The sequence below is a fragment of the Dermochelys coriacea genome, chromosome 5, assembly GCF_009764565.3.
Source record: "Dermochelys coriacea isolate rDerCor1 chromosome 5, rDerCor1.pri.v4, whole genome shotgun sequence".
NCBI classification, from domain to species: domain Eukaryota; kingdom Metazoa; phylum Chordata; order Testudines; family Dermochelyidae; genus Dermochelys; species Dermochelys coriacea.
Genome location: NC_050072.1, coordinates 133,042,169 through 133,069,886, shown reverse-complemented (window position 1 = coordinate 133,069,886; position 27,718 = coordinate 133,042,169). Strand labels below are relative to the sequence as shown.

The 27,718-nt window shown below is 43.9% G+C and overlaps 1 protein-coding gene across 3 annotated transcripts; it reads left to right on the top strand.

The window, feature by feature from the left end:
• The first annotated feature begins 1,061 nt into the window (after positions 1-1,061).
• On the top strand, positions 1,062-26,646 carry LPL (lipoprotein lipase). 3 transcript variants are annotated; one of them, XM_038403284.2, is made up of 10 exons: positions 1,062-1,640; positions 10,791-10,966; positions 12,013-12,192; positions 15,190-15,301; positions 18,384-18,617; positions 19,143-19,385; positions 21,104-21,224; positions 21,960-22,142; positions 24,136-24,237; positions 25,008-26,646. In XM_038403284.2, exons 1-10 carry the CDS (start codon positions 1,544-1,546, stop codon positions 25,024-25,026), a joined length of 1,467 nt encoding a protein of 488 aa, XP_038259212.1. In that variant the 5' UTR covers positions 1,062-1,543; the 3' UTR covers positions 25,027-26,646. The 3 variants fall into 3 exon arrangements, with proteins under 3 accessions (XP_038259212.1, XP_038259211.1, XP_043370928.1); XM_038403283.2 differs by lacking the exon at positions 1,062-1,640 and adding an exon at positions 1,852-1,978; XM_043514993.1 differs by lacking the exon at positions 1,062-1,640 and adding an exon at positions 7,446-7,730.
• Positions 26,647-27,718: the final 1,072 nt, after the last annotated feature.

Genomic DNA, 27,718 nt, shown 5'->3' with positions numbered 1-27,718 from the left:
GAAAAAGAGTCTGTGTTCATGAGAGAACACTCTCCTTTGGAACCCAAAATGGAACCCAAGGTTCCTGAGTCCCGGCAGTCCTCCTCTGTCAGCAAACATCTCTTGAAACCCACTGGCAAAGTGTGTCAGTTTCCCCTCTAGTGCCTGACCCAAACAGAGGGTGACAACCTATACTACAGTCACTCTTTTAGCTCAAGGGGTGGAGGTCTGTGTGGATGATCTAAAGATTCCAATCCTGCTGGTGGGCCAAGTGGGTATCAAAATGGTCCCACATGATGGGACTTCTGTTTTCCCAGTTTGTTTTTTAAACCTAGGAAATTACACACAAAACCCCTACATTTAAGGTTGCAAACTCAAGCACTCAGAAGTTAGAAAATGCCAGCATTGGCCTTCGCGCATACTCAGAGCAAGGTCTGGCCCGTGCATTGAATGAGTCAGGCATCTTGGGAGGAAAAAAAAGTATGTGATCATGTAATTAAAGATTGCATCATAATGCACAAACACACAAGGAGGCTGAACAACGGTTTCACAGGCAACCTCAATTTTAACATTTCCTAACTTATGAGTCCTTGATTTTGCAACCTTAATGTTCTTTTCATGCAGTTTTGTGTGTGTAAGGGCTTACCTACACATGGAGTTATTCAGGAATAGCTATTTGAAAAAGCTTTGGAAGTGGATTAAGCTACAGGAACACAGCACTCTTGTTCCAGAATAAGAATGTCCACATATGGCATTAATCAGGCATTATTAATTCAAATTAACTCAAGTGTAGACAAACCTTAATTCTATATAGATTCTTATGCCGTACTCGCAAAAAGAAAAGGAGTACTTGTGGCACCTTAGAGACTAACAAATTTATTTGAGCATAAACTTTTGTGAGCTACAGCTCACTTCATCGGATGCATTGATGAAGTGAGCTGTAGCTCACAAAAGCTTATGCTCAAATAAATTTGTTAGTCTCTAAGGTACCACAAGTCCTCCTTTTCTTTTTGCAAATACAGACTAACACGGCTGCTACTCTGAAATCTGTCATTATGCTGTACTGAGTGCTTTCCAGAACTGCATGCCTGAGTTGGAGGATCCTTCTATAAAGGTTCTTAAAACTGGGCTCCCTGGCGGACAGAAGAGCTCAATTAGAGGATCTGGGTTTACAAAATAAATGTGCAGGAGGAGTAATCACCAGTCACTACTCCTCATGCAGGAGACTCCCCAGCAAACTGCTTAAGCAAAGGCATAGCAAACTGCAGCTGAACTCTAGCTCTGTAACGACGCTCATGCTTCCCATCTTCTTGCAGGGAGAGACTGAGTGCTGGTATTTGGAACTGAGCATGGGGCCCCTCCTCCACCCTCACTTATGATTTTATAGCCAATAGGTGGTGAGGGTTATTTGCATATTTCCATTCACATAAGGAGCCTGAAGCAGTGACAGAAAGGGGTTCCTCCTACTCCAGGAGACCGGCTGGCACTTTTTGCACTTAACTTTAGGGAAACTTTGCACTGAGCTGCAGGCTGCACAAACCGGAAAAGGGAGACATCTCCAGTGATGGCAAGGGGAGCACTGCTGGCAGCCCTGGGTCTGTGGATCCACTACCTTGCTGCTCTCTGCACAGCTACTGCCACGACACAAGCCACTGTCCCAAGTAAGTCTGAGTCCTTGGCGTGGGAGAAACACTGGAAGCTGCAAGACAATATCACTTTTGCAAACATCAACTGAACTTCTGTTTGTGACTTTATACTAAAGGGATGGGGGGCTGCTGGGGATGTGCACAGGAGAAAGGGGGGCTGCTGGGGATGTGCACAGGTGGGTATCAGAGCACATATGGGGGAGACTAGATTGAGGTGATGGGGGCATGTGCAGGTGGCTGTTGGAGATGCGCATGTCAGAAAGAGGAAGTGTTGGAGGCGTGCAAGGTGGTGCCCAGGAATATGACTAGTGAGATGCAGGGGGATGTGGGTGGATGCACAGGAAGGAAAAGAGGTATCGGGGCATGCACAGGGGAGGTGTGTGGGGCATGCATGGGGGAGGTTGTAGAGTGGGCAGGACGCATGCACAGAGGAGGGTGTGGGGCAGGTGGGAGGCTGTTTGGGGGAGGCACAGGGAAGGTTTTTGTGGGGTAGGCAGGAGGGGGCTGGGGGCATGGATATGGTGGTTGGGGGGCAGGCAGGAGGGGGCTGGGGGCATGGATATGGTGGTTGGGGGGCAGGCGGGAGGGGGCTGGGGGCACGTGCAGAGGAGGGTGTGGGGCAGGCGGGAGGGGGCTGGGGGCATGGATATGGTGGTTGGGGGGCAGGCGGGAGGGGGCTGGGGGCACGTGCAGAGGAGGGTGTGGGGCAGGCGGGAGGGGGCTGGGGGCATGGATATGGTGGTTGGGGGGCAGACGGGAGGGGGCCTGGGGCTCGCAGGGGGCCGGTGTCTCCCGTCCCCAGCCGGCGGCGGGCTGCGAGGGCGGGGCGAGGCGGGGGCGCGCCGGGGGAGGGGGCGGGGCGGGGCGGGGGCGCGCCGGGGAGGCCCGCGCGGGGAGCGCCGGTGGCGCGCGGCGCGGCGCGCTGGAATGCCCGGCACGCGGGCCAAGGTCACCCCGGCGCGGGGCGGGGCGGGGCGGGGCGGCGCGAGGCGGCGAAGTCCCGGCGGGCTGGGCCGTGCGCCGGGCTGCGCGGCCCCGCTACTCCCCGCCCCAGGCTGCCCGTGTGAGCCGCTGCGTGCCCGGGGCTGCCCCCGCCCCTCACCGCTCCTCGTCCCGCGGGCTGCACCGCCGAGCCCCCGGCGCCGCGGTCTCCTGCCCTCCTGACACTTCCCTGGTGGCGCTGGGGTCCCTCCTGCTCTGCCCCAGAGAGACGAGAACCAGGCCCCTGGCCCTGGGCAGGGCACCCGGTTCCTGGCCCCAAGCGGCTTCTCCGTCGCTGACGTGCGGGGACTGACGGCGATGAGCTGCTTCCAGGGAACAAGCCGGGGGCTGGGTTATCTTTTCCACGAGCAAGGTGGCATCCGATTGCCCCGTTAGTGATAGTGGCATCTCCTGTGTGCTGATGTCCTCCTCCTGGCTGGCAGTCGGTGCAGGTTACCCCACGGAGCTGGGCGCTAGCTGTGTGTCCTGTTTCTTTTTGTGGGTCAAGTGGCCTGTCCAGCTGCACAATAGATACAGCTGGAACATCCTGAGCATTCATGTAAAAACACAAACTAGTTGCAACACGTATTGGCGTTGTAACTAATGCCTTCAAAGAAGATGAATATTATAATCCCACAGTGGATCTGCGTCTAGAGCGCGCACCCAGCACGGAATAGAGGAGTATATCACCTAGAGAATAGTCGACTTTCACTAATTTTCACTTTGCTGATCCACAAAACTTTTAGACTTTCAACAAAGAAACTTTCAACCGACTTTTCATCAAAGGTGGGAGAGAGACTAATGTTTGTAAAAGTCTACGCGCTTAGAAAAAAGTTTGGACACATCTGTTGCAAACCACCAAGGGAAACGAAGGGGATAACTAACAATGGCCCAGTTTCTTAGCGGCACTTAGATGCCTAACTGCCTTTGAGGATCTGGGTCTACATTTTTTTTTCCTCATTATTTTTCTTACAGCTGGCCTGAGCCTTCCCACACATCTCCCACCTGCCGATCAAGTTGGCAAGAGCAAACCGGCCAAATGCCAACTTTTGCCAAAAAAGTCAGGACGGCCGGGACAGGGCATAAAAAAGGGACTGTCCCAGCCGAAACATGATGTATGGTCACCCTAGGCCACAGCGAAAGGAATATATTCTCACCTTGAATCTAATCTGATTCTATCAATGGTAATTCTAGGGCACCCATCACAATAATAGTTTAGTGGCATAAAATGAGAATTCTCTTCCCTCCCAGAGCAAACTTGTAAACGTCGTTTTCATTCCTTGCTTTGAAGCCTTTCTACTTAATGTGTTAGTTCTCCCTAATAATAGACGATGTGGGAACCACTTGTAAGAACATCTCCGATCTAGCCATGCCATAAACTCTCACTGAAGTCAATGGGTGTTTTAGGAGCAGGGGAAAGTAGGATCTGGGCCGCAGGAAACAACGTGTGAATCCTTAATAAACAGTACATGGTATAATCAAAGGAAGATTATATTTATAGGGCTAAATTCTCAGTTTAACCAGTATAAATCTGGAGTAATTCCATCTAAATCAAAGGAGTTACACCAGTTTACATTAGTGTAAACTATTAAATTTGGCCCCCAGCTTTTAATATTACTTGTAAATGGTGTGTTTGGGATAGCTCTGCCAGAGCTGCTACTGTAACAACTTTCCAACAGAATTTTTGGCACTTCTGAGAGGGTATATTGGAGAACTAACAGTATAGTGCAATCATAGGATCTTGCTGGATTTATAATGTGTGAGAAAATCTCGTATTTGGGAAACCGGCCTGTACATATACTCCCTTGGGCATCAATATAAAAAGGGACCTTGTATTTATTATTGTAGAAGTCTGCCCACAGCTGCACTTTATCTCTTAACACTGTTTTAAAGAGTGATTCTTTATAGTGTTTTAGGATGCTAGGACCACTGAGCTTTGTGGACCGTCCTAAAAAGTAGGAGAGATGCTCCAGGGTCTAAAGGATGGGAAAGTACTCCCAGTGTATCATTTTACAAGCATACCAAATGCACTTGAGGGACGCAGTCATTCCACAGGGAATGACTCAGGCTTGGAGCCAGCATGTGTGCAGACATTTGTGCCCACATGGAGTCCTACTGAGTCTATGGAACTCTGTGCAAGTGCCGCAGTTAGCCCATATAACATTTATTGCAGGATTAAGGCCAAGGAGTTCTTTCCTCACGTGTGGAATAAACAAACTAAGTTGAAGCTCTTGCACAGAGTAGTTAAACAATAGCTTGCTTTATGGGTTGTGTTGTGGAGTTGTAACAAACAGTGTGATTTTTATTGTATTGTTTAAACCACTCAGATCAAATCAAGATTGATTGTTTCTGTAATTTAGTCCTTGCAAAGGCATTTCACTTGTCTGAGTTACAAAACTTTACTTTGTTAGGGAACATGGGCTAATATCAGAAGCTTGGTGGGGTATTCAAGGTGACTGATATGTGATGTTCTATTGTGCTTTATCAGCGGTAGGACTAGTTATCTCAACAGAACTCTCACTGTTGTTTGTGTAAATATTTGAGCATGTGTATGTTAATTTCAATGGAGCTGTGCCAGCTGAGGATCTAACCCATGATGTTTTTATGTATCTAACAATTTGAATTTCCACATCCGTGTACAAATGATGAAATAGATATTTTCCACCAAATGCATCCAATGAAGTGAGCTGTAGCTCACGAAAGCTTATGCTCAAATAAATTTGTTAGTCTCTAAGGTGCCACAAGTACTCCTTTTTTTTTGATGAAATTCTTGTTTATCCAAGATTCTTTCCTTAATTCACAGTTCAAATCCATTGATCCATAGTGAATAATTATTTAGATCTTATGATACTTTATATCCTACACCTAGATGGGGTAGTTCAACTTGCTCAAAATTCAGTTCTCAACCCACCTGACAATAGCGATAAATTCAGTGAAGGGCACAGTCTTGCTGCCATTGAAGTCGATGGTAATTTTGCCATTGACTTCAGTGGGAACAGGATCGGGTCCATAATGCTTGATTCTCCTCTTATTGATACTATCCTTCTACTTGAGTCGGGTGCCATTTCAATGTCTAGAGAAGTCAATGGGAGTCTTTCCATTGGCTTCAGTGGGCAACGGATCAGGCCATAACGTGAATAGAGTTACTGCTGATTTTCACAGCTGCAGTACTGCCAACATCACATGGTCAAAAATCACAAGTGAAGCCTCAAAAAATCATGAGATTGACTTAAAAATCACAAAAAATAAATATTTATTTTGCTTATGGGTACTTATGGGCACACTTGTAGATTTCCCTCCCCCTTCCCTCCACCCTCCTAACCACGAGGGCTAGAAAAGTATCCTTTTTAACAAAAGGAAAGTGAAGATTCTCTTGTCGCCTCCTGATTCCAGCACCAGGGCTTTAAGAAAAACACCAAATACTGTGAGACTTGGGATAAAATCGTGAGAGCGGGCAACATAGCTAGGGCAGGATCACAAAAGCAAGTTCTTTCAGTGCAGAGTCTGTACTTGGCCTGTTACTCCTAACACTTCTGCTTCCTTCAATTACAAAAATAAAATAAGCCAAGATTTGTAGATTGCATTATTTTGACTGGCTCCCAGACAAACATTATGGTTAAAATGTGTACAATAAAAAACCCAGAGTGAATTTCATGGCAAGAAAATTGAGTTTTTTTTTTTTTATTGTCATCTCTGTAGGGATGATGCACTAAGGCCAGAAAATTATACTTTGTATTTAAAAGTATGCATCTGAAAGGTACTACAACACTGACTGCAATGATATTATTCATGTGCTTAAAGCAACATACATGCTTTCGAACCTTGCTGAATCAGGACCAGAGCAAATACTAATTTTTAAAAAGGAATAATTTTGCTTTTAAAGAGCACTTAAGTCACCATTCTCAGAGGCTTTGTGTAAACAAAAAGTTGCACCATCTTACCTAAAATTAGTTGAAAATCTCTGTGTGGATACTCTTCATTTGATTGAAACCTGACTTCTATCAATTTTAGCTTACGTCCATTCTGTGCCAAATTCAGCTAAATTAATACAAGGCATTTTAAACCAATAAAAGATTAGAGGGGGGGATGTAGCAGTTTCACTAAATTGTTTTTAAAACCCACCTTTAGTTAAACTGACGTGAGTTTGCGTATAGACAACCCTACATTTCTTTGGCTCTGGGTAAGAACTCAACGGTTAAAACCCTGCATCAGAATTTCCTTGCAGCTAGTTTACAGATATTAAACTAAAGTTGTGTGATGAGATTTTCTTCTCATTATGGTCCATACAATCATTATGCCTTCAGGAAAAGGTAGTATTATTCAAACTAATTTGTGCTGGTACGACAAAAGACATTGCTTTTATACTTTGAACAGGGGCACAAATTGAACTGGCAAATTTTAGTTTTCTGAGTGGCTGTACATGGCTGTTTAATAATGTGTCTTAGATGGGCCTACTTTTAGCCCATAGAACCTCTTCGTTATTTTAAAGCAGTATGTAGTTCACATGAATGTAAGCACAGTTCACAGGGAGATTTAGGTTAGATATTAGAAAAGATTTTCCTAACTATAAGGATAGTTAAGTACTGGAATAGGTCACCAAGGAAGGTTGGGGAATCCCCTTCATTGGAGGTTTTTAAGGATAAGTTAGACAAACACCTGTCAGAGATGGTCTAGATATACTTGGTCCTGTCTCAGTATGGGGTGAGGGACTAGATGACCTCTTGAGGTCCTTTGCAGCCTATATTTAGTGTGCGTGAGATATGTATATGAATGAATGTATACGTACACACACCCCCACACCCCACTGAAATTGCAGATTCTAAATAGTCAGAAGGGGGAGAGAATTGTAATTGTAGTGAATTCTAGTTTTAAGATGTGAGATGCAGCCAAATCATCTTATTCTGTGATCTAATCAGATTTGGCATGCCAATGGGAAGTCAGGACAGTACTTGAGGAAGACCTCCAATGGACACCTCAGAACAGCAAGAAGTAATTATTGGTGACTCACACATACATAATGTACTCTGAGTAAGTAACTACCTGGTGTACTTTGCTGCTGGAGACGCTGCCCTTCAGCTGAATCCCTGACCATTTGTGGCCACTGAAGAGTCCATGGCACTTGTTGTAAGTATAGGGTTGCTAATCCTGGCAGTCTAGATGAATTGCTATTAATTTTGACCTCCTAGCTCTCCCCTGCAATTTCAGCTGGACACAGTAACCACCTTCACCTCCTCTAACCAATGGCTTGTGGCTTTGCATGGTTACACGGTTGATGTGGTCGCAGAGGTGACTGCATTTCAGTGGTGGATGAAATGGTCCCTATGTATAAAGGTGTTTTATGAGGCTGAGTTAATGAATATTTGTAAAGCACTTTGAGCTCCTCCAATGAAAGGTGCTATAGAAACGCAAGCACTTCTCGTTAATAATCACATACACTTCAATGTAAGAGCATCCCTGGGAGTTAAGTTATTACAAACTAGAGGGTCTATTCCATACAGTGTTGTAGCTGTGTCAGCCCCAGGATATTAGAGAGAAGGTGGATGAGGTAATAGCTTATATAAAATATCTTTTAGAGAGTATACTCTCAGCTACTCAGAAATAATAGCCTATGTATTGGAATGGACACACTATTAAGCAGATGCCAGTTTAGTCTATATTTTGGATGATTATCAAATAGTCTTAATGCAGTGGGGAATTGCCATGTAGTAGCTAAATACAAAGAAAATAGTATAAAGGGAATGCAGGTAGAGTATTCTTGTTTGTCTTCCTGTATGAAACAGGAACTTGCATATGCAAAGTCTTTATGAGGTTCTGTGCATTTCATAGTTGAAAGCTGCTTTTATTCCTTTTTTAAGACTGTGTTGAGTCATCAGTGAGTGGAAAGTTAAACAGTTTGATGTTTAACTAAGAACTAGTCAGCCTCCAGGGCTTTCTTTTTCTGGGTGGAAGAAAAATGATCCTAGTTACTCTCAGTCTCTTTTTCAGAAAGAAGGTAATGGATTGAAGAGATAATTAACATTTGTGGTGAGAGTGAGAAGTTCTGAATGGGTTGTACATGGGGGGGGGGGGAATTCCCAAAGGGGGTAATTTATAAGGACTAGACTACAGGTCTACACTAGAAACTTTTACTGGCATTGCAATGTCAGTTAGGGGGTGTGACTTTTCTTTCTTTGTTTATTGCCAGTATACAAATGCCCTAGTGTAGACAGTTCTACTGGCATGAAAGTGCTTTTACATGTATAACTAATATTGCTGTATCACTGTTTATTTGTGATGCTGGATGCTAACACCCACAGTGACAGCAATGTTTTGTTTCCAGGACTTCAGGGCATATGCAAATACTAACAGTTTAGGCCTCAGTTCAAGAAGGTAATTTAAGCACAGGTATAACTTTAAGCACGTGAGGAATCCCTTTAACTTCAGTGCATCTACTCAAGTGCTTAACGTTAGGCACTTGCTTAATTACTTTGCTGAATAAGGCAATTTAACTGAACACAAAAGGTTGGGTTTTAAATCAATGAAGCGCATATATATAACATGAAATTTACAGAATGCCTGTATTGAAAAATATAGATACCAGGCAGGAAATATTCTCAACTTTTTGTCATTGAAAAAAATCAAGCAAAAATGGCCATTATTTGTGTGTGTCTTGCAAAAATGTCATACTTTGTATCTTTGTGGTCCCTGCTCTGGGTCTGAGCATTTAATGATTATATTTAGTGATGAGCTGCCAGAAGCTGAAGAACCGGTTCATTTAGTCGCTCCAGGTCTTCGGCGGCACTGAAGGACCCGCTGTTGAAGTGCCGCCGAAGGCCCAGAGCGAGTGAAGAACCTGCCGCCGAAGGCGCGCAGTGCCACCGGGTGAGTAAAAATGCACAAGGGAGCCTCACCAACCGAAAGCTCGGACAGACAGGACAGGAGTTTGCCCACCCCTTTAACAACCGATTCTAAAATGGCTGCAAAATTTAACAACCGGTTTGTGTGAAACAGTGCGAACCAGCTCCAGCTCACCACTGATTATATTCCCAGAACTCTGTGAAATCCTGCCGCAAATGGTGCCAATAAACAAACTGGTAAACAGAACTGAGAAGTATTGGCTTTTGCTGGGTTGAGAAGAGGAGAAATCAGTATTTGTTAAAAGGAAATCTGCCCACTAAGGCCCCAGTTCAGCAAAGCATTTATGCACATGTCTAGATACATCTCCGTTCAGCAAAGCCTGTAGTTAATCACAAGCTGAAGTACTTTGCTGAGAGTAAGGATGGCCTGGATACATCAGGGCCTAAAAAGGGGGAGAAATATTGGTTTCCAGTTTTTTAGGATTATATTCCAAACAACGGAGGAAATTACTATTATAAAAGTGTGTACTTCTTATACTGCACTGAGTGTGAAACCACTCTCCTCCTTCCTCTTTTCATAAAAATGAAAAGCAATTTATATTTTTATTCTGAAAGCGGAGAAATTTCTCCAAGAAAGAACTGCTCATTGCAGGCATAGCATATCACATGCGGTGTCATTACTAATATGCCCTTTCTCCTTCACTAGGATGGATAGAGAGCAGCTTTTCTTAGAAAGTTGGTTAACAGATTGTCTGACGCAATATTGCCTTTGAAACATGGGCTTCTGTTTTGTTAGCTCAGTTTTAATCCCCAAGGCTGGCTTTTGACCTTCCCACTTGCTTTTTTTTTTTTTTTTTTTAAAGTCAGAACAAACCTAGACACCCACATTGCATAAAAGCATGGATGAGTTTGCTGCTACGAATGAATTACTGAAGAATCAGTTTGTTATTGCTTAAGTGATTTTCATTAAAGCTGAAATTATGGGGAAGACACATCAATAATATGAAGCTTATCAGTGATTTCTCCCTCTTCCCTCAACCCCCCAATTTGAAACGCTTGGGCATTTCTCCACAATGCAGTGCTAATTGCTTTTCAGATGCACCAGTTTTATCTTTTCTATTACCAGATTAAAATAAACACCTAAAATAAAGGCGACAAAATCTGTAATTGGCCAGATTTTACTGTCCTTGTTCTGGCAGGGAAATGGGCCTTAGAGCAGGGTGAAATTGATTTTACCTTATCTTCTGACCTCTTTAGGTCTGTGACTATCAGAATGCTTGTTTTTTTAATTATGCATCTTCCTAAACCTGTTTTAATACCTGTTTCCAATATGCTGCCTCTACTATAGGAAGCACCCGAGAAACAAAGAGAGACTTTGAGGGGATCGAAAGCAAATTTTCTTTAAGGACAGCTGACGAACCTGATGATGACATTTGCTACTTGGTCCCTGGTCAAGAAAACACCGTGGCACAATGCAACTTCAACCATACCAGTAAAACGTTTGTGGTGATCCATGGATGGACGGTAAGAGGAAACTTCTCCCGGAGCTGAGCTGCACCCAGAACTCCTACTGATGTCAGTGGGAGCTCCACACACAACGAGTAATTGCAGTGTCCGACCCTGCAGTGAGTTACTTAAAATCATAGAAGATCAGGGTTGGAAGAGGCGTCAGGAGGTCATCTAGTTCAACCCCCTGCTCAAAGCAGGACCAACCCCAACTAAATCATCTCAGCCAGGGCTTGATCAAGCCGGGCCTTAAAAACTTCTAAGGATGGAGATTCCACCTCCTCCCAAGGAACCCATTCCAGTGCTTCACCACCTTCCTAGTGAAAGTGTTTCCTAATATCCAACCTAGATCTCCCGCTCTGAAACTTGAGACCATTGCTCCTTATTCTGTCATCTGGCACCACTGAGAACAGTCTAGCTCCATCCTCTTTGGAACCCCCCTTCAGGTAGTTGAAGGCTGCTGTCAAATCCCCCCTCACTCTTCTCTTCTGCAGACTAAATAACTCCAATTTCCCCAGCCTCTCCTCATAAGTCATGTGGAACCCCCTGATCATTTTTGTTGCCCTCCACTGGACTCTCTCCAATTTGTCCACATCCCTTCTGTAGTGGAGGGACCAAAACTGGACGCAATACTCCAGGTGTGGCCTCACCAGTGCCAAACAGAGGGGAATAATCACTTCCCTCGATCTTCTGGCAATGCTCCTACTAATACAGGCCAATATGCCGTTAGCCTTCTTGGCAGCAAGGCCACACAATTGACTCATATCCAGCTTCTCATCCACTGTAATCCCTAGGTTCATTTCTGCAGAACTGTTGCATAAGCCTTGTGCATTTCAATGCCATCCAGTGAAATGCATTTCTGAAACTTTAGCCCATGACAGAAGTATGTTTACAGTAAAAAAGGTTTTACTTTCCCCATTGTATGGCTCCTTCAGCATCTGGGGGGGGGGGTGACTCTCTCTCACGATATATCTGTGCAGCATCTAACCCAATGAGGCTCCAATCTCAACCGAGGCTTCTGGGTCTTACTGCAATACAAATAATAATGCAAAATCTCTTTTCAGGTAACTGGAATGTATGAGAGCTGGGTCCCAAAGCTGGTGGATGCTCTGTATAAGAGAGAACCTGACTCTAATGTCGTCGTTGTAGATTGGCTAAGTCGTGCCCAGCAGCATTATCCAGTATCTGCTGCCTACACTAAACTGGTGGGAAAGGATGTAGCAGTATTTATTGACTGGATGGAGGTAAGCACTTGTACAGAGGCTAGATGATATGGATTGTGTAGGTGCTTGGAATTAGAATAGTTTAACAGTACAGTTTTGTTTGTTCTATCTCCATTCTAGATTTCTTTCAAGAGGAAGTTCAGGCCATTCAGAAAGTGTGTGTGTGTGTGTGTGTGTGTGTGTGTGTGTGATTTTTCTAGCCAAAGATTTAATAATAGAGGCAAAACTAGGTAAATGTTCTACGTGGCACACACACGCACATCTGAACTGCTTTGGAGAGATCACAACTGGAAGAGTTTGTGTTCATTTGTAGTCGTTTCAATAGCAGAAAGATTCTGATGAACCAGAGGGAATTCAGAGAGGAATGGAAAGGGATGGAGAGGTTGAATTATCAGGAAAAGTTAAAAGAATTGAAATATAGCTTTCCATGAAGGCAGGGCACATGGTAAGAGAAACTGACATTGAAGCAGACCAATGGTCTAAAGTTAGGCCCCTACATCTATACTTAGGACTGATTTCGTAGATGCTGAGAACCCTAATACAGAACAAAGTCCACAAAGTTCAGCTGGGGCAAGACGGAGAATGCTGTCCCTTGGGGAGGGGGCAGGACAAATTAGCCTCCCGCTAGTCTCCTCGCCATCCGCCCAGCTGCTGCTTACCTCCTCACCCCCTGTGCTGGTCCACCCGCCGCTTTCCTCGCTGCTCTCCCACCCGCTGCTTGCCTCCCTGCTAGTCTCCTCAGTGTCAGTCCGGTGCCCCCACCCTCCGTCTGCCCGCCACTCTCCTCCTCACCGTCTGCCTGCTTGCCTCCTCACCCCCTCCTGCCTGCCACTCGCCTTCCCGTTCGCCTCCTCACCCCGCTCGCCCTCCTGCCTCGTCTCACTGCCCGCCTCCTCACCTGAATATCTGGACAAATATCAGGGCCGATCGTACATCGGTCAGTACACGGGACAAAGGGCTAGATATCGAGACAGTCCCAATTTTTATCAAAGCGTGGGGCCCAGGGCGGCTGCCCCGATCCGCCCTACACAAGGGATGGCTCTGAATGGGGCATACTGATTCCCTGAGCAATATTGATCAGCTGCTCAGCATCTTGTTTGATGGAGGCCAATACCACATGTCTCGGGAGAAGGTGAAAGAATCCCTATAGTTGGATAATTAAGGAATAACGTGCCCTTAGGAAAATCTCTTCCTAAGTCCCATGTGTCGGTGATATGCTTCAGGACATACGTTCAAGTGTTTATGTACATAAAATGTCTTAATCCTCTCTGCAACTTTGGATGTTCTCATTATCTATCTAAATGTCTAAGGCCATGGCTTCACTGGGGAAAAGGGGTGTTCTTAAATCGCGTTATCTAACACAAGAGAAAATCCTAGTAAAAAGGCAATTCGGAGTCTTCACACGAGTTAGCAGGTCAGGTTCAGAACCCTGCTTCCCCGTAGGCTAATTCCACTCCTTGCAGGAGGGGTTTCAGAAGCACTCAATGCTCAAAAGCTGGCCTGCTCTCCTCCCATTGATGTCAGTGGCCAATGCCGAGTGCTTTTGAAAATCCCCCCTACACCGTTTTTAAACCCCATTAAGAGCTTAGACTCAGCAATCCATTGTTCTTGTATTATAACAATAATCTACTAATATCTGAATGGCAGAAGGAGAGGGGTTTTTTTATTTTAGGGTGGTACTAGGGAACAAGGCTAAGAAAAGGAAGATATAGGCTAAATAGCAGGAGACCTTTCTTCGTGGTGAAATCTCTTAAACCAGGGGTGGGCAAACTATGGCCCAGGGGCTGCATCCAGCCCTCCAGATGTTTTAATCTGGCCCTCAAGCTCCTGCCAGGGAGTGGGATCTGGGGCTTGTTCCGCTTCGGCGCTTCCGCCAGGGAGCAGCATCAGGGGCTTGCCCACTCTGCATGGCTCCCAGAAGCAGCAGCATGTCCCCGCTCCGGCCCCTACATGTAGGGGCGGCCAGGCGGCTTCGTACACTGCCCCGCCCCAAGCGCCTGAAGACAGGGCAGCATACAGAGCCACCTGGCTGTGTGCATCTTTGTAGGAGCCGGAGGGGGGACATGCCACTGCTTCTGGGAGCTGCTTGAGGTAAGTGCTACCCAGACCCTGCACCCCAACCCCCTGCCCCAGCCCTGATCCCCCTCACACCCTCCAAACCCCTTGTTCCCAGTCTGGAGCACCCTCCTGCACCTCCAACCCCTCATCCCCAGCCCCACCCCAGAGCCCGCACCCCCAGATGGAGCCCTCCCACACCCTAGCCCCCTGACCCAGCCTGGAGCCACCTCCTGCACTCTGAACTCCTCATTTCTGGCCCCACACCAGAGCCTGCACCCCCAGCCACACCCCAACCCCCAATATCGTGAGCATTCATGGCCCGCCATAGAATTTACATACCCAGATGTGGCCCTCGGGCCAGAAAGTTTGCCCACCCCTGTATTAAAATGTGGAATAGCCTCCCAAGCACAAGTGGAAACCCCGCGCCTGGGACAGGTTAAACTTGACTGGACAAAGCACCAGAAAATAGAGTATAGGGAATAATGTTTCTATGGTAGCAGGGTAGTGCTGTGATTCGTATGAAAATCAATGATGGGATATGTGCACAGCTCACCCCTCTCTGAGATGGGCAGTGACGAGAGCAGCATATATGAGGACAGCCTTGCTTGACATTAATTTTCTTTAGGAGAAGATTTTCAAAAGCACAAATGGGAGTCAAGTGCCCAACTCCCAATAGCTTTCAGTGGGAGTCTATCTGCCCTTTGTGCCTTTGAACTATAGAACCACAGGGTTGGGAGGGATTGCAAGGGTCATCTTGTCAAGCCCCCCTAATCTGCCCTTAATCGTTTACATGGCACCTAATCCTGTCCCCACTGAAATAAATGTCAAACCCTATTGTCTTCAGTCAGGGACTGAGTATGTTTACATTAAATTGCAATTTTTCAGATACTTTTTTTGTCTTTAATTGTTTTGGTTTTGCACCCTTGGAATTTAAACTTTTTTTTTTTAAATCTTCCATAGGAGCAATTCAATTACCCACTCGACAACCTCCATTTGCTGGGCTATAGTCTTGGTGCGCATGCTGCTGGGATTGCTGGAAGTCTGACCAAAAATAAGATTAACAGGATCACTGGTAAGAAAAACCCTGCTGTTTATCGGCTTGTGTGCTCACAAAGAGAAAATGGGGGACCCTGTTTCTCCCCTGGCTTCTTTCTCTCCTACCTTTCTCTTGAAATTTGGTTTGGTTTTAGTTAGGGCTGTTGATTGATCACAGTTAACTCATGAGATTAACTCAAAAAAATTAATCGTGATTAATTGCAGTTTTAATTGCACTGTTTAACAATAGAATACCAATTGAAGTTTTATTAAATATTTTGGATGTTTTTCTACATTTTCATATATATTGTATTCTGTGTTGTAATTGAAATCAGTGTATATTATTTCTGATAAACAAAAGAAATAGTATTTTTCAGTTCACCTCATACAAGTAGTGCAATCTCTTTGTCATGAAAGAGCAATTTACAAATGTAGATTTTTTTTTTTGTTACATAACTGCACTCAAAAACAAAACCAGGTAAAACTTCAGAGCCTACAAGTCCACTCAGTCCTACTTCTTGTTCAGCCAATTGCTCAGGCAAACAAGTTTGTTTACATTTGTAGGAGATAATGCTGCCCATTTCTTATTTACAATATCACCGGAAAGTGAGAACAGGCACTTTCATGGCACTTTTGTAGCTGGCATTGCAAGGTATTTACGTGCCAGATATGCTAAACATTTATATGCCCCTTTATGGTTCGGCACCATTCCAGAGGACATGCGTCCATGCTGATGATGCTCGTTAATTAAATTTGTGACTGAACTCCTTGGGGGAGAACCGTATGTCTCCTGCTCTGTTTTACCTGCATTCTGCCATATATCTCATATCATAGCAGTCTCGGATGATGACCCAGCACATGTTCATTTTAAGAACACTTCCACTCCAGATTTGACAAAATGCAAAGAAGGTACCAATGTGAGATTTCTAAAGATAGCTACAGCACTTGACCCAGGTTTAAGAATCTGAAGTGCCGTCCAAAATCTGAGAGGGACAAGGTGTGAATCATGCTTTCAGCATTCTTAAAAGAGCAACACTCCGGTGTGGAAACTACAGAACCTGAACCACCAAAAAAGAAAATCGACCTTCTGCTGGTGGCATCTGACTCGGATAATGAAAGTGAACATGCGTCGATCCGCATTGCTTGGGATAGTTGTTGAGCAGAATCTGTCATGAGCATGGACTCATATCCCCTGGAATGATGGTTGAAGCATGAAGGGACATGTGACTCTTTTGCGCATCTGGCACGTAAATATCTTGCGACACCGGCTACAACAGTGCCATGAGAATGCCAGTTCTCACTTTCAGGTGACTTTGCAAACAAGAAGCAGGCAGCATTATCTCCTGCAAATGTAAACAAACTTGTTTGTCTGAGCGACTGGCTGAACAAAAAGTATGACTGAGTGGACTTGGAGGCTCTAAAATTTTACTTTGTTTTGTTTTCAAATGCAGTTACTTTTTGTACATAATTCTACATTTGTAAGTTCAACTTTCATGATAAAGCGATTGCACTACAGTACTTGTAGTAGGTGACTTGAAAAATAATTTTTTTTTTTTTACAGTGCAAATACTTGTAATCAAAAATAAATATAAACTGAGCACTGTACAACTTTGTATTCAGTGTAGTAATTGAAATCAAATATTTTAAAATGTAGAAAACATCGAAAAATATTTAAATAAATGGTATTCTATTGTTTAACAGTGCAATTTAATCACACAATTAATAGCGATTAATTTTTTAAATCGCTTGATAGCCCTAGTTTTAGCAATGGTGATTGCCTATGTTTTATGCCTTTTTATTGTTGACTTGCTAGGCCTATTGTGATTATTGATTTGTGTGATGATGGGTCCTAGAGGTCTGAACCCCACTGTGCTAGGCATGGTACTTTTGACCTATAAAGCAAGGAAAACCCCCAGTTTGTCTGTGGGTCTGTCTTCACTGCAGAGCTAGCTCAGGTTGTTACTCTGATATTGCCTCTAACCTCCTTCCTGTCCACCTGCAGAGTTTTGTGTTGCTTTAAACCCAGGTTGGTTGGCCCTGCTGGGGCTATTGGCTAGATCACAAGTGTTGCTTTGACTTGAGTTGGTAACCCATCCACTTTGCAGTGAGGACGCAGGCTAACTCACTCGAGTGCTGATAGTCCTCCAGTTCCTTCCCACAATTTCGTTCCCCTCTTCCCCCACTTATGCCCGGAAAGACCAGAACAAAACTTCTCACAATTCACTAGAATTCCTAGGAGAGAGTTGTAGAGCAGCTCAATTCACTGCAACACAAGAATCCTGGGATTATGCCCCCAGAACCTCTAGTGTCCCCCCCCCAAGATGAGTGCAGCACTGTACTGGTGAGGACCGAGTAATTTGGGTAGGGTATTGCAGTGTTGATGCTCACAACCAGGTGAAGCTAACCCCGGTGTTCAGACCCAGGTGCTGAGCCCCTCAGTTAAACTTAGAACTGTCCTAGCAAGGTTAAAACTCTGTTTTAGACCCATGTGCCATTTTGGTATGGGAATTTGCACAGTAAGGGAAGTGGATGTAAGTGTCACAATTGAAGCTTTTATTTACTATTAGAGCAAGTCACTTTTTTGACTTTGATGCAATTTTGAAATTAGAACTCTCTTTAAAAATCAGGAACACTGACAATGATTCTTTTTTTCCCCATTATTCGTCTCCCGTTCTCTCCCCTCCCCCCACACTTGTTTTTGTACCAGCAGTTGAGCTGGTTGAAATATTTCAATTTTTTGACATTTTTGAATTTAAAAAACTTCAAATTTTCAAAATCTTGGAAAAATGGGAAAACATTTTGAGAAGTCATTTTTTTTTTCACCAGCTATAAATACTGCAAATGTGTAAGAGTTAAACTGCCTTATTTCTTTATGCATCTTTTATATACACCATATTCTGTGTATTAATAATAATAATAATAATAATAATGATTAATGAAGCTTTAATGTCTGTATTTAATGCTTTAGCATACATGAATGTGTGCTTTCATTAATGTATTTAAGGAGGTGACAATGCAAACAAAACAACTTTTAAACTAAGGCTCCCCAAACTTGGGGACTGTAGCACAGATTACATCAATTTCATCCATTGGTTTGGATTTTTTTTACTCCCATGAAGGTTTAGATCCAGCTGGTCCTAACTTTGAATATGCTGAAGCAACCACACGCCTCTCCCCAGATGATGCTGATTTTGTTGATGTCCTACACACCTACACCAGGGGGTCTCCGGATCGCAGCATTGGGATACAGAAGCCCGTTGGGCATATTGACATCTACCCAAATGGAGGAGGCTTCCAGCCAGGCTGTAATCTAGGTGAAGCTCTGCGCCTGATTGCAGAAAAAGGCCTTGGAGGTAAGGCTAGTTGGGAAAGAGAAGGCTAACACCTGTCCAAGTGATCGTGGGGTGGGGGGACTTTCAACAGCGCCTAAGGGCTGGGCTACACTGCAGCTGGAAGCGAGTTCCAGCTCGGGTAGACATACGTAGGCCAGCTTTGATTGAGCTAGCATGCTAAAAATAGCAGTGTAGCCATGTCTATGTGGGCCCTGGGATGGTCTAGCTGGCCCAAGTAAGTACCTAGGGTCCTGGATGGGACTGTACTTGGGCAACTCGTCTGTCCCGCCACTTGCGCCCTGCAGCTATGCTGCTATTTTTATTGAGCAAGCTTAATCAAAGCTAGCATGCTACATCTATCCAAGCTGCTAATTGCTCCTCCAGCTCCAGCCGAGATGGACCCTTGGCTACTTAGGAGCATTGAAAGTCAATGGGACTGATGCACCATAGGCACTTGTGACAATCTCCCCATAAAGCCCTCATCTCAAATAGATTGTTTTATCACTGATCACTCTGACTGGGTAATCTGATTATCTTCCTTCAAAGATGTGGATCAACTGGTGAAGTGCTCTCACGAACGCTCCATCCACCTCTTCATCGACTCCCTCTTGTACGAAGACAAACCAAGCCTGGCCTACCGCTGCAACACAAGGGAAACCTTTGAGAAGGGGCTGTGTCTGAGCTGCAGGAAGAACCGTTGCAACAATCTGGGCTATACGGTCAATAAAGTGAGAGCCAAGAGAAACAGCAAAATGTATTTGAAGACTCGCTCTCAGATGCCCTATAAAGGTAGGTGGCAACTGTTTCATTGTGGAAAAGAGATTTTTGTTCACACTGCATTGTGTGGGAGGAGAATGATGATCTTGCCTCTCTGCAAACTGTCAGACACTGAGCTACTGAAGATCTTGGTGGTTTTTCCGTTAAGGAGAAGAGTGTGGGGAAGTTAATGTAACAAAATGTTAAGAGATCCAAAGGGAAAAGGACCTATCTTGTCCAGTGTAGTCAGTAACTCTGCTTGGAATAGTCTGACTCTCTGAATTTTTCCATCTTTCTTTTCCAAACCAATTCTTACTGTTGCTGGAAAAACTAAAAGCAAACCCAAGTGTGGTGAGTGACTTATTCTGAGATGTGCAGTCATCAAACTCGAACTCTATACAGTAATGCCTGTGCCAGAGCCGGTCACTGCAAGACATACACTTTTTTTTCCTGATTGCCACAGTGGCTGGTCTGAAAAGGAAATTGCTGGAAAGAATCTGAAAACTTTCAGCTAGGGGAGGAACTGTTACGGTAGATGGCTGGCTAGGTCAGCCTAGTAGCATTGACAGTAACATATGAAGGACCCAATTATGGCTTTGCCACAAGCATTGAGTAAGGAGCAACAAGAAGCTGCACTACTCCAGAAGTAAACCAAGGACAAGCAGTACTCCAAGTTCCTCTGGTGCTGCCAGTTTTGGAACAGTGGCCAGACTGGAGTTGGTGGGTGTTTTTATAGTGCAGTGATGATTTGCTAAACCAGTTACAATGGGGTGGGCAAACTTTTTGGCCCAAGGGCCACGTCGGGGTTGCAAAACCATATCGAGGGCCGGTAGAGAAGACTGTGCCTCCGCAAACAGCCTGGCCCCCGCCCCCATCCGCCCCCTGACTGCCCCCCTCAGAATCCCTGACCCATCCAACCCCCCCGCTCCTTGTCCCCTGACTGGCCCCTCCCGGGGGCCTATCCACCCTTAAACCCCCCTCTGGGACCCCACCCCCTAGCCAAACCCCCTGCTCTCTGTCCCTGCCTCCCCCCCCCGCTTCCTGTCTCCTGACCGCCTCTGCCCCATCCAACCACCCCCTTCCCCCTGACTGCCCCCTGGGACCTCCTGCCCCTTAGCCAACCCCTCCCCCCCATGCCACTCAGAGCGGGAGGACAAGCTAATTGGAAAGCCTGGGAGGTGGGTGCAAGCCGCACTACCCGCGCGGCGGCATCCCTGCTGGGGAGAGGGCACAGCGGTGGAGGGGTTGGGGGCTAGCTTCCCCAGCCGGGAGCTCAGGGGCCAGGCAGGATGGTCCCGTGGGCCGGATGTGGCCCGTAGGCCGTAGTTTGCCCACCTCTGAGTTACAGTCAACTTCACAGGGACTCTTTGCATGAGAAAGAACTACTCCTTTGAGTCTGGGTGTGCAAGGGTAGCCCCAGCACTGAGACCCATGAACCTTTCCCATGAAATGATACCAAGCCAGTACTGCAGCCCAAGCAAACCATTTATATTGCCATTCCAATGCCAAGCAGCAAATAACCCTGAAGTATTTGATTCTGCCATCCTTGCTCCTGTTAAGTAATCCTTAACACACGAGAGTCCCCTTGATGTCTGTGGAACTACTCACATAACAAAGGGCTAGTCGGCTTGAGCAAGGGTGGCAGATCCCGGGTTGTCAGGTTTGCTAGTTTCTCTCTCTCTCTCTCTCTCTCTCTCTCTGCAGGCTGTTTTAATGATGAATTTTCCTTTTCTGTTCCTTCCTCCACCCAGTCTTTCATTACCAGGTCAAGGTCCATTTTTTTGGCAAGGTGAATGTGACCAAGACAAATCAGCCGTTCCTGGTCTCTTTGTATGGCACGGCCGATGAGAGCAAGAACATTGCTTTGATACTGTGAGTATCAACGGAAATCCAGACAAGCACAAGTACAACCCGCTGCTCACAGGGTCTCCTGCTAGGTCTGAATCACAGAGGGTATGAATGTATTGCAGCCCCAACTAAAGAACCTGGCTCTCTAGCACAAATAGTAGAGGCTTCTGCTTTGAGCTCTTGTGGTTCAAATGTGGCTAAGATAGCAGCTGTCAGCTGTGCAGTACTGAGGTTTAGCATATAGGCTCCTAAGGGCCACTTTGATCCAACAGAGATTTGAAAAAGAAATGTCAAGTCAGGCTTGTGGCTCGTCATAATCAAAAATTCTCCAAGCCAAAGAAATTCAAGACCTTATTGTATCATCAGTCTCTTCAAACAGAGCTCCCTGTTGAAAGCTTGGATTTGCTGATATGCAAGAGTGGGGTCTTCCCCCCCACCCCACCCCCTGTAGAGCCTTAATGTCATGTTCCCATTGAGTTAAAGGCAAAGACTTGCATGTAACTTAACATAGAGTTTTGTTCGACATGGGTCTGCCACAAGCCACCCAGATTGGGGGGGAGAGGGGGTGTAGGAGCTGACTAGCAACAGATTGACTCAGAGATGGGAGCTAGGGTTAGTTGTAAGGGCCTGAGTTGAAGTCAGTGGAAAGATGCCCATTAACTACAGTGGACCTTGGATCAGGCCCAGAGTGAGACACTTTCCCATCTCTGAAAATACACAAAGGCCCACTCACAGACTGTAACTTATTTTTTTCCACAGACCTGAGATTTCCACAAACAAGACCTACTCCTTCTTGGTTTACACCGAAGTCAATATTGGAGACCTCCTCATGCTGACATTGCAGTGGGAGAAGGAATCCATTTTCAGCTGGTCGGACTGGTGGACCTCCTACGCTTTTGACATCCAGAGGGTCAGAGTGAAGGCAGGAGAAACTCAGAAAAAGTAATTCAGTTTAAATTGCTTACAGTAAAAGTTGAAGATTGGATTTCATTGCCAGTGTGTCAGGACTCTCAAGATACCTGGTGGGGTGGAAAGTGATTAGGAGCATTTGTTTGAATAAAAGCCAGGGTCAGATTCACAGATACATGCTGATTGTTTTGTGCTGCTGTAGTGATGCAAAGAACCATGAACCTGACTCAAGCAGCTAATTAGGTTAGGTTTACAGATGTTTCACATCACCGTAGCAGCTAGAGCATCTCAGTGACTCTGGTTCCATAAATTCCACTCAGCACCATTCAGCCATGCACTTAAGTATGTGGCTAACATTAAGGATATGAGTAATCCTGTGGACTTCAGTGGAACTATTCTTGTGCTTAAGAACCTTGCCAAATCAGCGACTTTGATAGTATTTGCAGCCCCTCTTGCCTGCCTCCTTCTGAGCATTTGTGTAAATAACATTTTCATCACAAAGAATGCTCATGAGAAAGGAGGGACTCTTGAACTCCCTTCCACATCTGTATTCCCACAGGAAGTGTGTATGTGGCCATCTTGGAAGCTCTTTATTCGTTTGGGAATCCTCCAATCAGGAGGGCAGCAATGACAGCATGTGACTTTGTTGCAAATGAATACCGCATACCCAAAGCAGCACTCATGAGTAGTTCAGAAGCAGAAATACATTCACATAAACCAAATTTAGAACAGTAACCATATTCATAGAGCTTGAAATCTGTTGGCAGAAAACGTGAACTGAAAAAGGGACTTAAATCTGTCTAATTGTTTGTAGTGTAATACATCCAGCTCAGAATTTTGTACAGTAGTAAGTTTATCAAAATACACAGTAATGAGAGCTGGACAAATATGGAAAATATAATCAACAAGTAGCTTTGGCCAATAAAAGCAGCTGCTGGGTTTGGGTGAAATTGGCAGCATACTTCATTCACAAGGTTCAGGGGAGCAAGGTTTTTAACCAAGAATGTTCAGAGAAAGCAAAAGTCACATGAATATTCATGTGTGTAAACTCCTGGGCCAGAATTTGCACTGGAAGTGAGGTTCTTCCAGCCATTTAAAAAACATCATTAATCACAAAGGGTGAAATTTGGTGCAGAGGGCCTGCAAAAAGTCAAGTTTACCTCCTTTCTCAAATTTCTTTCTGCTTGTATAGAAGTACTTTCCTGAATCAGGTCCCAAGAACCTGATGGCTCAGCACCTTGCACTATGACCCTTTAGGAGTTAAGGTCATTCAGCATTTTGCAGAATTGGGCCAATAAATGACAGTTTGGCAGCATGCAGAGTTTTCACTCTAAGTGGAGTAGCCATTTGTCCATTACAGTACATTGAAACAAGTCAGTGTCTTTTTAAAATCTCTTACCAATGAAGTTTCGTTGTACCTAAGTTCACTAGAAACTGCCTGTGCTATTTGAAATTTTACAAATGACACTAGTGGAATGTTTAAAAACAAATATTGGTTTCATTTTTCAGATAGGGTATCTTAATGTCCTTTTTAGCACTGTATAAATAGATTTTTTTTTTTTGGTTTGTTGGAATTTTTAAAATTTTTTAGTTTGGACAAAAATGTTTTGTCTTGGTAAAATAGTTTGTTTAGACTTTTAAAGGAAATTTTGAAATGGAAAGTTGTTGCAAACCAAAATTTAAATATTTTTTTTAAAGTGTCAAAACAAAATTTTCAAAGTGTGGGGTTTTTTTTGGTGGGGAGTGAGGGGGAAGAGTAGTGTTGAAACTAAAAAGCTTGGCAAAATTGACACGAATTGGTGAAATGTTTCAGTGTTGCCAAACCTACTTTTTTTGCTTGAAAAAAAATTCAGCTGAAAAATTTCTCCCAGCTCTAGCTATTGCTTAACCAATTGCTTATGCATTTAAGAAACAAATGATACCATCCTTGACAAAGGCACAGTGGTTCTGGGCATTGATTGCATTCTAAGAGCTAAAACGGTTGTCCCTGCTCAGCTGTGTGAACAATCTTACATTTGATCTGCAGGATGGTGTTCTGCTCTCGTGATGGGATCTCTCACCTCAGAAGAGGGAAGGAGGCTGTGATGTTTGTGAAATGTGCTGATAAGCCCAACAAAACAGACACAGGGTAAGAGTCTCCTGCAACATATGATGCCACACAGACAAATCAATGCTTTAAGGATGTTCTCAGTATTGGCTGAAACCAGGCAGTACCAAAAGTCTGGCTAGAAAACAGTCTCATCAGATTGACTTCCATGGTAATGCTGGTCAGTGCTTGGTGAGCTTTGGGGAAGCATAAGAACTTTGCCAAGGTTATCAAAACTCAAGTGACTGAATATTTGGGCTTGGTTCTCTGCTACCCTGTCTAGTCATTGACCCCTATGCAAAGGGAGGGCAGAGGAGATGTACCAGGCTTACATCCACGCTTTGCACATGAGGGGCCAGGTAGGGTATTAAGTGATGCCTTCTAACTCATCAGGAAGCAAGCACACTTTTGTCTTCAGGACCGTTTGCGGTTTCTTTTAAAACATGTCCATCTTTGTTTGGGCTTTACAGCTAGGTTTCAAGCCATCAGTGGTGGGGCAGTATTTGATATAGTAGCTCTTTTTAGGTCTCATGGGTGCACCTGCCTATTTAGGTCTCAGTTCTGCATAGTGAGGTACCAGACCCTCGCTCCAGGGCTAAGTTCCAATGAAGTCAATGGGAACTGCTGGTGCTCAGCCCTCCTCTAAAAATCAGGTGTGTGTGTGTGTGTGTGTGTGTGTTGATTAGTGACCAACAGCCCTCAAAGAGTTGAGCAGCTAACATATTGTCCCACAAAACAATTGTTTAGACTTCTTACAAATCCCACAAATAAGGCTAATATAGGTTTATAAACTGCTCCTATTTCTCTTTTAGAGACCAGTCAAGACCTTAAAGAAAGATCAGCTCTTGAATTTTCTGAAGAATGAAGTGAACGAAACATTTCTGCTTTGGATGGAAAAATAATCCCCATTATGCTGTGTGTTCAGAACTGAATGTACTGAAATATTTAGCAGCTGTAATATTGCTGGCCTTTTAGTCTGCTATTCCTAGCTATTCTAGGAGATGCTTTTGTTCAGCGTCTCAGAACACACAAAGTAGTTACTTAACTATAAAGAACACATTAGCCAAGTAGTTTAAAATACTTCTACAGAAAGTGTAACATCTTGATTACCGGGAAGAATTAAGAGTTATTTTGCCTCAAAATACCACCTTGTAACAAGGTTTCTTGATATAATGTACTGTATAGCAAATTCCTAGTATTTATTGAAAAGTCTTATTTGTGGGCCTGTGTTTTGGCTTTTTTAACTTGATTTGTTACTTTTTAAAGACTTTTTTCTAAAACTGGACAGATGTCTGTTTTTGTGGTTGGGCAACTACCATTCAGTTAACTTAATGAGTTTAAGGACCCTTCGCTGACCCTAGCTCAAGGTGTCAAATACATATTTAGCATGTATTCCTCATTTTAGCATTTCCTCATTTGGGAAAGCATACACCTGCTCTTGCTAAGGCTGGTACTCAAAAGATGCCCAGGACTGAATGAATATGGAAAGAGAAAATTCTGGATAATAACAAATTGTACGTGAGGTAAACTCCAGTGCTATGAGTATCGATTTAGCCTTAGGTATGACCTGTTTATCTCTACTCTGTTAAATAGTTCATCCTGCAATTCATTTCCAATCATAGGAGATGCTAGCATTTTCATTGTCCTGTGATGATATTTTAACATTAATGGGTAACCTCTTTTTCAAATAAAGCCATCTAAACTCTCACATTGCTCTATGTTAGGGGCTTCAAAAGAAGCAACAAACTGGAAACTGCAGGAAACTTATTTTCATCACCTGTTTACAACAGCAATGCAAAATAAGGTGAAAACCAGGCCATTCTGCTCTGACATGGAGTTTCAGTCATTCGAGCCGCAGCTGTGCTAGCCTCGTGTTCACCTGTATTTTCCAGACATGAAAATGGACAGGCTGTATGATCATCATTCCCTTTGCTGATAGTCTTGTTTTCAAAGACCACTCTCTATTTATTTCTTGCCTATGACATGGGGTAGAAGCAGTGAGCTGCAAGATTGTCTGTCTGAAATGTCATAAATTTCTGTAAGGTGCAGGATTTAGGCCATTCAAGGAGCCTGAGTGTATTGTTCCCAAAACACAATGCTCTGAGATCACTTGAATTAGAAGTGTCACATACACACAAGTACTGTAAAACTGAAGGGTTGGCTTTTTAAAAAAATAATGTATATTTATTCTAATGCCATGAAAAGTTCAGTAGCTTTCTTTTATTAAATCATAAATTAAAAACTGGGGAGGAAATCTTGAGCTAGAATATGATTACATATCCATGTTTTATAATCCTTGCATTTATTACAAAGCATATGGTGAAGCTAGCATTTGTGCTAAGTCATCCAGAACAAAAACCTACGCCTGTGTGTATGTTGTTTTTTTCCAATCCGCATACCATTAGCTGATCAGGTGAACAAAGAGCTAACCCAGTGCAATAGGTTGGAATGCCAACAATTCAAAAGGTACTAAAAATCTGATGTCTTAACCCAGTGAAGTATGGCTGAGAGGATAAGTGTTGCTTGGGTATTGGAGCATGTCACTCAAGTCCTCTAAAAGTGATAAAACAAAGTGATTCATTTTTCCAGTTGACATTGCTTTTACTTGCATTTTCCTGAAAGATGAGCTCTTTGGAAAGAAGACCTGTGAGGACATGTATGCTTTTAATACACGATCTAATAAAATACCTACAGCACTTGAATGCCCAATGGTGAAAGGTTTCTATACACGAGGACACATGATTTAGCTTGAAATGTTATTTATTACCTGTAAATATATATATTTTTGTGTGTAAAGATAGTTTGTATATATTGCTGAGATTATCAAGACTATCTCCATTTATACAGCGGTGTGCTGTTAATCCTGTATATAGCTTTCAAAGACCTACTTAACCATGCTTATAAAATAATACAGTGTAATATACATTTTCTAAAGAAAGCATCTCAATTTTGTACAGAATGGAAACCCAAGACTTTAATAAAATTATCAAATTAATTCCCTAGTTAGACTAGTTTTGTTTTGCAGAAATAAGCATTGAAATATTAATGGTATTTTAAAATTGACAAAATTTGCGGGACTCTGGGAATAGATAGAGGGAGACATTTTCAAAAGCAACTAGTGATTTTCAGTGCTTCCAGTTTTGGTTGCCCTGCTTGAGATGCCTTAAAGGGTCCCAATTTTAAGGAAATGGCAGAAAAAATCAGAACCTTCTAAGATGGGCACTACCAAATCAAGGCACCTCAAATTGCTAGCCACTCCTGAAAATCTTGGCCTGAAGGAAAAAAGTAGTTAATCAAATGTTGGGCCTTCCAAACTTGATACTGTCCATTTCTATAATGTTTAAAATCTTGTTTCTTTTTTTTGCATATGGCATAATTACATTTTTAGGGCTACCAAACACATGACTAGAAACTTGCTCATAGCTGAGGTGTGCTTGATGCAGCCAGAGGGATGGGTGGCTGTGTGGAGGACAAAGATAGATGTAAGCCATTTCACATTTCCATCACTACCTCCTGCTGTTGG